This window comes from Rhinolophus hipposideros, assembly GCF_964194185.1.
Source record: "Rhinolophus hipposideros genome assembly, chromosome: 16".
NCBI lineage: Eukaryota > Metazoa > Chordata > Mammalia > Chiroptera > Rhinolophidae > Rhinolophus > Rhinolophus hipposideros.
This window is the reverse complement of record NC_138062.1, coordinates 22,725,859-22,739,116: the sequence shown is the minus strand read 5'-3', so window position 1 is coordinate 22,739,116 and position 13,258 is coordinate 22,725,859. Positions and strand designations below refer to the sequence as shown.

At 32.8% G+C, this 13,258-nt stretch overlaps 1 protein-coding gene across 3 annotated transcripts in view; it reads left to right on the top strand.

Moving 5' to 3' along the window:
* The window catches only part of LRBA (LPS responsive beige-like anchor protein), a 570,825-nt gene that overhangs the window by 95,897 nt on the left and 461,670 nt on the right, over positions 1-13,258 (top strand). For all 3 annotated transcript variants that reach the window (XM_081075612.1, XM_081075611.1, XM_081075613.1), the window contains exons 18-22: positions 6,354-6,446; positions 7,617-7,725; positions 8,141-8,222; positions 10,614-10,737; positions 11,021-11,213. In XM_081075612.1, the coding sequence (XP_080931738.1) occupies positions 6,354-6,446; positions 7,617-7,725; positions 8,141-8,222; positions 10,614-10,737; positions 11,021-11,213 (601 nt within the window). The remainder of the gene's footprint in view (positions 1-6,353; positions 6,447-7,616; positions 7,726-8,140; positions 8,223-10,613; positions 10,738-11,020; positions 11,214-13,258) is intronic.

Genomic DNA, 13,258 nt, shown 5'->3' with positions numbered 1-13,258 from the left:
TCTTTGAGTTGTGTTCATCAGTTTTGTAGTTTTCATCACATAGATCTTGTACATACTTTGGTTGATGGATATCTAAGGATTTCATTTTTTTGGGTGCTGATGTAAGTGGTATTGTGTTTTTAATTTCACATTCATTGTTCATTGTTGGCATGTAGGAAAGCAATTGACTGTTGTATATTAACTTTGTATTCTATAACCTTACTATAATCACTTTTTAGTTTCAGCATTTTCTGTCAGTTCTTTTAGATTTTCTTCGTAGACTGTCATGTCATCTGTGAGCACACACAGTTTTATGTATTCCTTCACAATCTACATAGCATCTTTTCTCTTTTCTTGCCTTACTGCATTAGTAGGAACTTCTAGTATGATGTTGAAAAGGAGTGGCGAGAGGGGTCATTCTTGTCTTGTACCTGATCTTAACAGGAATGTTTTGAGTTTCTTCCCTTTAAGTCTAACGTTAGCTGTAGGTTTTTTTGTAGATAGTTTTTATCAGGTTGAGAAAGTACCTCTTTATATCTAGTTTAGAATTCTTAACGTGAATGCGTATTGGATTTTGTCAAATGCTCTTTCTGCATCTACTATGATAGGATCACTAATTTTTCTTATCTGTTCATATGATGATTATATTAATTGATTTTCAAATATTGAACTATCCTTGCATACCTGAGATAAATCTCACTTGGCCATGATATATAATTCTTTTAATACTTTTTAAAAATTTGATTTGCTAATATTTTCTTGAGAACTTTTTCATCTTTGTTAATGAGAAATACTGGTCTGTAGTTTTCTTGTAATGTTTTTCCTGGGTTTGGTGTAGGGTAATGGTGCCTCATGAAATGAGTTAGGAAGTCTTCCTTTTGCGTCTTTCTTCCAAAGAATATTTGAGAATTGGTATAATTTCTTTCTTAAATATTTGGTAGAATTCACCAGTGAACCCATCTGCTTTGGAATATTATTATTGATTCAGTATCTTTAATATAAGTCTATTCAAATAATCTATCTTTACTTCTGTGAGTTTTAGCAGATTGTATCTTTGAAAGACTTTGTCTATGTCATATAGGTTATAGAATTTGTGGGCATAGAGTCGTAGTATTATTCTTTGTATGTCTATGGGTTCTGTAGTGGTAGCCCCTCTTTCATTGATGATATTGGTAAGATGTGTGCTCTCTTTTTTCTTTAGGCTGACTAAGAGCTTATTGATTTTATTGATCTGTACAAAGAACCATCTTTTGGTTCTATTGATTTTTCTCCATTGATTTGCTGTTTTCAATTTTGTTGATTTCTACTCTAATACTTATTATTTCTTTTCTTCTACTTTGGATTGAATTGTCTCCACTTTTTGTAGTTTCCTAGGGTGGAAATTTAGATTACTGATTTTAGATCTTTTTCTTTTTTTAAAGAAAAATTTTTATAAGAGTTCATTTGAGCCAAACTGCTGACATAATCTAGGGGACAAGATCTCAAATGCAGAATAATAGTTTTATCATTTCTTTTATGAATTTGAAATTAAGGATGCAAGTAAAGGATATTACATAGAGGTAGGGGAAAGCAAAGTGGGGCTTGGATTACAAGATACTTAACAAGATTATGTGCTTTCTTGAGGATGTTTATTTCAGAGACATCTTAACCTAGATGCACAGAAACATGGACAGGGCTTACGTAAGGCATAGACAAACCTTTTGCTATAGAAGTTACATGCCTGGGGTGTGACTATCCACCCTAACCTTCCTAGTTAAGAATTTATGATCAGAGCAGCCTGTGAGGTTACTTTCCATAGAACCCCTTTTTTCATTGACAGTTCCCATTTTTTGTCATAATGAGTCCAAAGGATACATTGATTACCAATCTTTTGGTCAGATAATGTGGTCTCATACTACTACCGTAGGAAGGCCGATTCCTAGGAAGTCTCAGTATCCACGCTGTCTTGTTGACCACTGGGGATAGAGCAATACCATGACCCATAACCATGGGGTCTGAGTTGAGGCTGAATTTTCCCAAAACGGGAAGGGCAGGTAAATGGAAGGCAGTCAGGTCTCATGGCCTTCATAGCCTGGAGAGGGGAAAACACTCTGGATCATTTCTGTCCTGTGAACTATCATGATTCAAGTTTTGCGTTGTGTCTCATTTCCTGTATTTGACATCTAGAATAACATTTACATGAGCCATGAAAAGAGTAGTAACAATTATGTTTTACATGTTCAGTAATCAAAAACAGTTTGACTACATAAAAAAATCTCAAAGAATAAGTACAGCTGTTATTATGACTAATATCATTAGTACACAGTTAAAGACAATCAAACAAAATGGATTCTGAGTTCAGTATCAATCCATAGGCATACAGGACCTGTGAATTCTTGGGGTAACTATCTACCTCTGGTGTCAGAGTTTCTTGCCATTGAGGAGTCTTTGATGTCTGTAGATGGGTAGATTCCATTCGCACTTAGCCACCTTATAAGGAACCTTCCAGTGAGGTTGGAGAGTGTCTTTTGTTTGGTTTCCTTTCCAAAAACTATCTAAAGTCTTTGTCTCCTGGGATCTCACTGTGAAAGGAAGTGGTTACCAACTTGGCATTTTCTTGAAGTGATTCTATCAAACCTTGGCAATGGTGTAAGATATCTTTTTTCAATAATTTCAGCTCATAAGTTCCTTCATCTAAGTTCAGCCTAAACGCACTGTGATGCATGAAGGAATGCAGCAACTGAAAAATGGGAATCCAGGGATTGGGGAAGAACCAACTAGCTGTCTTCGGTTTCCCATAGCCCCAATTATTCATTTTTTACGATCATTGTTTACCCATACAATAATCTTAGAAGTTTTCATCGCTTATTTTACAATGCTTCCCATGCAATTTCAAATCTTTTGAGGTGTTTCAGGAACGCTTCTGAAAAACTGACAAGTTATTCCTACATATATTGAGATCTTAACCCCTAAAATCTCAATTTCTAATGAAAACTAAGAAATCTGTTAGCATTATTTAGCTTGGACATTTTAAAACCTCTAGAAACATTTTGCATATACATAACTCAATTATTAACATGCACTTATTTTTATAAAACCCAGGCAAAATAAACACGTTTACTTAAATGAACAAACTTAAGCTAATTTTTATTTTTCTGAGGATTAATTTTAGATCATCTGAACTTGAAAGCCTTTGAGTTAGTTTCTGTATTTTTGAGAATTTTAGAGTGCCCTTTCTTACAAGTGCTTGTCTTTAATTTTAACAATACCATCCAGAGGTAGAAAATTATCTTACATTTATAGCATTTATATCGGGGGTGTGAAAAAGTTGTATACACATGATTTCATTTCATCTTTTGTTATTGGTATATATTGAATATTACAATTTTAATACAGTTTTTCCTTTATTAAAATGTGTATACATTTTTTTGGTTCTCTCTCACACACACACATACACACACACACACACACACACACTGTTACTGTAGATTCAAAGGGACCTCTTGTCTGCACGTGTCCAAGCCAAACAAAGACTAGCAGGATTTACATTTACAGCAAAGAAAGTAAAGGTTTATTTAAGGGGTTGGTGCCAAGCCCAGAGACACAGGTGAGCTAGCGCTCTCCAAAACCTGGCTCCCTAACATCTAGGTTATATAAGGGAAAAATCATTGATCGTGGTTACTGGGGAGCTGGGGGCGTGGGCCCTACTGATTGGTTGGGGCTAAGGCAGGGAGCAATTGATCATGGCTTCAGGTCCTGGTGCCTGATGAGGTCCCTGGGGCCGTTCTGCTTTCATGAGTCTGGAACTGAAGCATAACTGAGGCCAAGGTGTTACCTCTGTTTGACTAAAACCTTATTCTAGTTTGAGGTTTGGTTATTGTATGTTGGTCATGGTTGATAGACCTGAAGCTTTATTCTTAAGTGAGTTTGACTCTGACCAGAACCTAATGTCCTAAGGGCTTAATGATTAAAAGGAGCGGACATACAGTATGTACAGGCAGGAGGATCTGGGGAAGGAATGAAAGTGAGTTATAGTTCTATCAGGCTAAACAAAGCTAGCTTGGATTAAAGTAGAATGCATGCTAAAAAATGAAGTTCATGTGCAGTTACAACACAAACAGCGACCTTTTAGCAATGAGAAAAATTCACTGGTTTATAGAAGAACAATTGGATCTAAATTTTACCCTGGAGGCATTTCCAGTTCTTATCTGTCCATGACAAGTCAAGTTCCAAATGACATTCCCCCTTCTAAAACAAGGACAGCCATTGTTAAACCTCAAAATAATTGGGTTGACACCCAAACAACATCAGAGGTTGTTCCATTTTTCTAAATCCTTATACATAGTTTCATTTTAGTTTAGGGGTAGAAGGACATCTTAAGTTCTGAGACAGAGTCTTAAGTTTCTTTTTTGTTTGTTTTGTTTTCATTCTGCTTGATTTTATAACCGGCTTTTTCTAATTGTGCACGCAAAAATTTCGAAGTATCAAAGGATCCTCATTTTGGCCATTTAAATATTAATGGGACGCTGACTGTCATGGATCTTGACATCCTCAGAAGCATGATTTTTCCATGTTAATTTTGAGATCTGTAGAGTCTGACAAACTTCTAGGAAAAACCAGCACTTTACATGTACGTCTCCAGGAGATGAGCCAAATTCTGGGGCTATCTCTATAGGACCGCTTTATGCCCTAGAGGCAATTTCCTCTGGCAACCCCTCAAAGATTCTTAGTCACCTAAGAATACCCAAGCAAGGGCCATTGAGAGCTTATGGAATGCCACCGGAACCGCAGTGCTTTCCAAGACACGCCTGGCTCCCTTTCTCTCTGGTGAACCCATTTCAGGGCACCTTACTCTTCTCCCTGGGGCTCCTACTGGCTTCTCCGGGGTCAGCTGGGCTACCGCAGTGGACAACTCCTGGTACTCATTCCCTCCACTCCATATTTGGGGGTTTGAACAACTATTGTCACCCCATTGGGGCAGCAAGTGTCTTTTCTTTTTTGGTGCTCAAGAGAGTTCAGTCTCTCGTTTAACCAGCAAAGATTTTTTTCAGGCTCTCAGTAAGCAATCCATTAAAAGCCAAAATTAAAAGCAGGAACCCATTTTCCCCCCTTTCCCTGCATTATCTTAACCCTTATCAACAAAGGTGTGGCTTGCTAATTAAAGGAAGAAGGCCCAAAATTCTGAGAGAAACTCACCCAACTTCATCAGCAGGGAGCCGATGGGGCATAATGGACCCTTGCTTGTACTTAGCACTGGTCTGGGTCCACAGGGTGGTCCTGGTTGGGCTTCATAATCCAGCCAAGTCATTGTTGACGTAAAAAATGTGCACACCTGTAGATAATTTTCATAATGGTTTATATGAGCCAAACTGATAACATATACTGGGGAGCAAGATTTCAAATGCTCCCTCTTTCTTCTTTTCTAATATATGCTTTCAGTGCTAGGGATTTTCCTGTAAGCTCAGCTTTTGCTGTGTCTCATGGATTTTTGTAAGTTGTGTTTTTATTTTCATTTAGTTGAAAATACTTTTAATTTTTCTTGAGATTTCTTTGACCTACATGCCATTTAGAAGTGTGCTGTTTAATCTCCAAGTATTTTGAATTTTGTAGCTATCTTTCTGTTATTGATTTCTACTTTAATTCAATTATGGTCTGAGAATAAATGTAAAGATTAGAAATCGTATAATATTTGTTTAGCTGTTTTAATGGCCCTGAATGTGGTCTACTTGGTGAATGTTCCTTGTGAGCTTGAGAAAAATGTGTATTCTGCTGTTGTTGGATGAAGTAGTCTATAGCTATCAGTTATATTTGATTGATTGATGGTATTGTTGAGTTTCACTGTGTCCTCACTGGTGTTCTTCCTACTGGGTCCATTTCTGAGAAAGGGATGCTGAAGTCTCTAACTATGATGGTGAATTCATATATTTCTCCTCTCAGTTCTGTTAGTTTTTGCCTCACATACTTTTAGGCTCTATTGTTAGGTGATGTATGGTAAGGAGTATTATGTCGTCTTGGAGAATTGCCACCTTTATCATTATGTAATTCGCTTTTTCCTCTCTGATAACTTTCCTTACTTTGAAGTCTGTTCTGAGATGAGTATAGCCACTTTTGTTTTTTTTTTTTTTGGTTAGTGTTAGCATGGTATATTTTTCTCCTAATTTACTTTCTCTCACTAATTTACTTTCAGTTTATATGCATCTTTATATCTAATGCGGGTTCTTTGAAGACAAAAAATAGTTAAGTGTTTTTAAATGTCAAAATGTATATTAAGTTTACCCATATCTTATACTCATATGACTGTGATAAAATATACATATATATATAATATATATTTTAGAATCTTTACTTTTGAATAATATACTCAGAGTAATTTTTTTTAATTTTAATTCATTCAGTGTTATCTATAAACTGCTGGCATCAACAAGTGAAGGAATCAGAGTACAAGCTCTCAAGGCAATGGGATATTTTTTAAAACACCTGGCCCCAAAGTGAGTATACATGAAATCTAAAATGAAGTGGAGTGTGTTATTTATTTTACAAATACTTGGAGTAGTATTTGTGTTCTGTGTTTCCTGTGGTCTCTCTTTTCTTTATTTTTATTCATAAAATGCTATATAAATTTAATCTTATTTCTACATGTGGAAAATAAAGTGGGAGCAGGAGTATGTTGTTTGTCTTCTATGAAAATTATTTAAATTTTCCATGTAATTTTCTGTTCATTATGAGAATACATTTGTATAAATTGAATTTTAGATACAGTAGAGACTTCATTACAGGTGACTTGATTATCATTTGCTTTACCTATAATATAAAACTGACATGTTAACTGGATGTGTGTCCTACTTTATCCATAATTAAAAACTAAAACTTCCTGTTTTTTTTCTTTGCTGAATGCAGACATTCATATCTTACCTCTTGTTCCTTGTACCAGGATTGGTTGATTATGAAAATTAACAATTTTGGTGGTAGAAAAGTGGTGTTACACTGTGGCCTTTATGTTGAATTCTTGGCTGCCTGTAATTTTATTTTAACACAGCCACAATAATTTCTTATTATCTATGGCAATTTTTCACATTACAACAGCAGTGTTGAGTTGTTGCTACAGAGACCATATGGTTACAAAGCCTAAAATAATTATTATCCACCCCTTCGTGGAAAAAAATTGATGAACCCAAGTGTAGAATTAAAGTTTATAATCCTTTAGTTTCTAAAATTTTTGTTTGGAAGTTTAATTTTGGTATATTTATCTTTACAGTATTCATTTTTTAAATGTCTTATATTTTTTTCTGCCTTTTCCTCCCCATTGTTTTTCTACTTAACTACTTACTGGGATTTCATATCATCCATAGTAGAGTTTAGGTTAGTGCTGACGAAGCAACTAGTTGATAAATAATTGCTCTGAAGATTTTGGTGGAAATTTTCGCTGTGCTGTGGTGTACCTCGTCTTGTTATTTTTCTTAAACTTTAGCTGTGCTTATAGTTTATATTTTTTCTCCTTAAAGATCCTGTGGCCTTGTAAATTCTAGGTCAAAGAAAATTGGCAGAGTTATTGAGTTGGAATTTGTTGTTAATTTGAAAAACATTTTTGTGTCTTCTTCAACATTCATACTAAATAGTGGATAATAGAACTGCATTTGATTATTTTTATGTCATTGCAGAAGGAAAGCTGAAGTCATGCTTGGACATGGATTGTTTTCGTTGCTCGCTGAAAGACTCATGCTTCAGACAAATTTGATCACAATGACCACATATAATGTCCTGTTTGAGGTAGGAATGTAGTTAGAATTTAATTTTGCTAATTTCTTATTATAAAAATGCCTGAATAATTGAGTTCATAGTATCCAGATTAAGTAAGATCATTTAGGTATGATGTACAATTTTGAAATTAAGTTATATAAATAAGATGTGGTTACATCTTAATAAATCGATTAATCTGTGAATTATTAAGCATGTGGTCTTTTGTTTTAAAGTATTTCCTCCACTGTATTGACTATTTGATGTCTCATTTTATAATTAAGTAAAAATAAAGTTACAGTGTTGAAATCATTTAACTTAATGCAAAAGATATTTAGCATGACAATATTGGACTGTATAATATTGATTACTGTTGTACTTAAAGTTCATTACTAGTAATGGCAATGCAGTGATTATGATAATACAATCTATTGTTTGACTTCTGTAGATTCTTATAGAACAGATTTGTACGCAAGTGATACATAAACAGCATCCAGATCCTGATTCTTCAGTAAAGATACAAAATCCTCGTATGTATTCCATATATTTTTATTTTTTCCAGCTTTATTGAAATAGAATTGACATAAACTGTTATATAAGTTTAAGATGTTCAACCTAATGATTTGATATATGTATTTATTGTGAAATGATTACCATAGTAAGGTTAATTAACCCATCGATCATTTCAAATAGTTATAATTTTTTGTGTGTATTTATGGTGAAAACTTTTAAGATACACTCTCTTAGCAACTTTCAAATATACAATACAGTATTGTCAATTGTGGTCACCATGCTATACATTACATCTTCATAACTTACCTCATCACTGGAAGTTTGTTCCCTTTCAGTGATCACCTTCACCCATTTCTCCCAGTCCCTCCTTTTTTTATACTTCTACAAAGTAACTTTTGCTACTAAAAGTTTACTGTGAAAAACCTAAAGTTGATATTGTTGAGAACACATTGAAGGATATTTCCTTACAGGCAGTGATATAATACGAGTTTTATATGTGTTTGATGTTGATTTAACTTCAAGTTGACCTCAGGTTATGTGGAAATGTTTATATAGAGGTTTTGAAGAATTATATGCATAAGATCTTGATTTACTGTATGTTCAGATTCTCAGCAAAATTTTGCTTGCACTGTTGAGTGACTTCAGGCTAAATTACATGAACCATGGCGGTAGCTTTCATATTAAATCACTGTCAATTTAAGAACACCAAGTTTGAAATTGAAAACTATCTACCTATTTTATTGCTTATGACCTTAGTCTAACAATTTTTGTTTTTTGATATTTAGAATTCTTAAGGACTTGTACAAGTATAAGTTTTAATCTTGCCTTTTAAGGTTATTGACATTAAAATAACTGGTTTGTAAGTTTTGAAATTTACTTTTTTGTGTGGTGAGTTGTGTTTGTGGTACTGGATTTCAGTATTACCGTAGTTTTAAAAACACATGTCTATGAAGTTTAATTTTTCTTAGCCCTCAGGGAGAAAATTTTGAACATATAACATAACATAGTATTAAATATATTTTATGTGGTTATGGGAAAGATGACTTTTTATTGAAGTAAGAATTTTAAAATATATTATCTACATAATACACTAGCTCAGCAAAGAAAGGCAGGATAGTGTGGTGTTTAAAAACAGACTGTCTGGCTTTTAGTCTTGTCTGCATGTTTTAATAGTTTTGTGACTTTGGGTGAATTATTTAATTTCTGTGTGCCTTAGTTTTCTTATCTCTAAAATGGGTATAATAATAGTACCTACCTGTATTGTAGAGAAATGAAATGTGTTAATACATGTATTTTCTTACAACAGTGACTCACAGTAGTATATCCTGAGTTAGTGGCTATTGCCATCATTCTCATTATTTTGATTATCATCATTTTTTTAATCATTGTTCAGGTAGACAACATTTGAATTTTCATTAGAAGAATTCAGAAATTGCTCCCCAAATACCATTAATTGTATGATTAAGTATCTTCATATTTGCTATTTTGGACTTATTGCTTCACCAAAAATCTTGGCAAAGGCTGGTTTACCCAATTTTTGGGTAAAAATTTGATATATTATTTCATTTTAAACCAGGGTTATGGCTGTTTTTGTTTCTTTAAAGTTCTGGATTTAAGTATATATTTTAAAGAATTTCTTAAAGCTAAATACAGTTTTCTTCCACCTTCATGTAATCTTCCTTACTATCTTTCTTAATCTCAAATGCATAAAAGAAACTGCAAACTGTTATTCTGTGAAACATTTTCCTTAGTGATGAGATCTTGCTTTCAGGCATATCCTGTTAGATTCAAATAAATTTTTATAAAGATTCAAAAAAAAGCTAAGTATAAGAAATTTAGGCAGCGTTATATTCAAGACTATTACAGTAGTAATTTTATTTGTATTTGTTCGGGTTGTTGAATTGGTTTCAATTTCCTTTGGGTATTTTTGTATCTAAATTTACTTTTACAAGCATGGAAACAAATCTTGACATCTTTTAAATTTCATGATAATGAATGAAAAGGGTATGTGCGTATCATAAATTTTGTTGAAGAAGATGAGGATTCTTTTTCTGAGACTTTGATTATAGTGTTTTTTTTTTTTAAGATCAACTTTACTAACAGGAAATTTGTCAGCAGTTTGAGTGTCATTTAATTTATTTATAATTTAACTTGATTTATTATAACATTTTAAAATTTAACTTTTAACATTCTGATAGTGAAATAAAATTGCTTTATTTGTGGATGTTTGTTCATGAATGCATTGTCATTCTTTTTGGCAGTTGATGATTATATTTATGAAATGAAAGAGGATGGTTTTAGTAGGCATTTATGTCAGGGAAATGAAAGAAATTGCGGTATATTGATGATTTTCCATCAGGAATTTTTTATAGTGTTTTATTTTTACTAATTTATGAATTGTCTTATAGAGATACTAAAAGTAATTGCGACCCTACTTCGAAATTCTCCTCAGTGCCCAGAGAGCTTGGAAGTTCGCAGAGCCTTTCTTTCTGACATGATTAAACTTTTTAATAACAGTAGAGAAAACAGAAGGTAAGCAAATCAGAAAGCATTTATTGTAGTATTCAAGTCCAGCTTTGAGTAAGCCCATTTGTTCTAAGAAAAAGTGGTTTAAAAAAAGACAGTGAAATGAATTTTCCATAATCTCGTCATTAAGGTATATAAGTAATTGCTATACAGTTAAATTTAGTTTTCAATACCACATTCTTTAATTGTTTTGAATACATACAGGTGGGTTTTTAATTTATTTTGTTCTGAACTTTTTAGAATTCTTTCAGATGATTTATTAATGTCAATATCCTTTTCTAATTTTTAGGAGCTTGCTACAATGTTCTGTGTGGCAAGAGTGGATGCTTTCTCTCTGCTATTTTAATCCTAAGAATTCAGATGAGCAAAAGATAACAGAAATGGTATATGCCATATTCAGAATCCTACTTTACCATGCAGTCAAATATGAATGGGGTGGCTGGCGTGTGTGGGTAGACACCTTATCAATTACACATTCAAAGGTAAGTTTTTTTATAAAAGTGCATTTTTGTATTTCAATTGTCCATAATTTTGAGTTTTACTCCCTGAAAAAATGTTCTATACTTAAAATCAAGGAAAAAAGGCAGATTATTCTCTGAAAGTCAACAACTAAAATAAGAAATAACTAAATAGAAATATAAAATATTTCCAACTTCTTGAAAATCAGAAGTTTTTGAAATGTCTTTTTTGTATGTGCTTAATTTAATGAAATGAAACCTCATGCCACAGCACAAAAGCTATTTTCAGGTATGGTACCCTGAATTTTATAGGAGATTGAAGCTTTTGAACACAAGGTGGCGCAGTATATTCAAAGATGAAGTTATTTTAGGAACCTAAGGTGGTTGAATAAACAGAAAAGCTCTGGCTGATGTTTGCCCTTTGCTCATGTTACAATCAGTTACAAAATTGGTTTGGAAGCATGTACGAATTTTTTTGGTTTTTTAAATATAAGCCACTGTTAAATTAGTTATGTGTAGCTTTTATTTAAAATTTTTAATGAAATATTCTGGACATACAAAAGGGTATAAGGAGTAATGTACCTACCACTGTTTATGAAATTAAATCCCCTATCCCAATTGCTTTGTCTACCATTGTTAGCCCCACACTCCTCTCCCACAGACCTGAATTTGTTTTTTTTAAGTCTTATGTATATTTTTAACAACATGTATATCTCTTAATAAAGAATTCTATTTTTTCATGTTTATATTTAACATAAATACCACATTATATGCATTTTTTTGCAACTTGCTGATTTTATTTGTCATTGTTTGAGATTCGTCCATATTGACCCATGCAGTTGTGTTCATTTTCTCATTTGTATTGTATTCCATACTATGTCTTTATCCATTTACCAGTTGATGAGCATTTTTGATATATTTTGTATATATTCAAGTTTCTTGCTGTGTGTTCCTAGAAGTGGAAATGCTGATTTGTAAGATTTAGATAGATGTTGACCATTATAAGGTAATTGAAAATCTTTTCCAAAATGGTGTATCAGTTTACATTTTCACCATCAATGTATAAATTGTCATTGCTTCATATTACTTCATCACTTGGTATGGCTGGAGTTTTAAAAATTTGTAAATTTTATGAATTTTAAATGCTGTATCTCCATAATATTTCAATTTTCTTGTTTTGTGGGAGTTCTTTATATATTCTTGGTCTTAATCCTTTGCTAGCTATATTGTTTATGAATATCTTTTGCGTATTTGTGGCTTATCTATTTCTGGAGTTTTATGATGGTTTATGCTTTGTGTATCTTGTTTAAGAACTCTTTTTATACTCAGAAGGAATACTATAATTATATATAATAATTTATAATATAAATTGACTAGAAGGAACAGAAATGACAAATTTCGTATATCTTTAAATAATTTTTATTTTATTGACTATCATAGTTATTACTCTGGAATGTTTTGCCATTCTGTTGGGATACATTGTCATTTTTTAAAATATGTGCTTTTAGGTGTTTGAATAACTTGTAGTTATTTGAATGTACCTAAGATTTATTCATTCTGCCTTTTTCTTCCTTAGTGAGAGGAAAGTGCATTACTATCATAAGTTATTACAAAGATATATCTTAGATTGGAAGATACTACTTTACAAATTTATGTTAGAGAACAATTCAAACAAGAAAGAATATCTTATAAAACAGCTTTGTTTTAGCCACTACAATTTTGAGCTGACCAGTTAAGTCTGAGGCAGGGTTTAGTGAACCATGGCCTGAGAGCCAAGTCTGGCCTGATCTGTTTCTGTAAATAAAGTTTTATTGACACACAGCTACCGTGTTTCCCCGAAAATAAACCTAGCTGGACAATCAGCTCTAATTCGTCTTTTGGAGCAAAAATTAATGTAAGACCCGATATGATATGATATAATATAAGACATACTATGGAATACAATACAAAAGAGAAAATGAAATACAATACAAATGAGAATTACTATAAGACCGGGTCATACATTAATTTTTGCTCCAAAAGACCCATTAGAGCTGCTTGTCCGGCTAGGTCTTATTTTCGGGGAAACA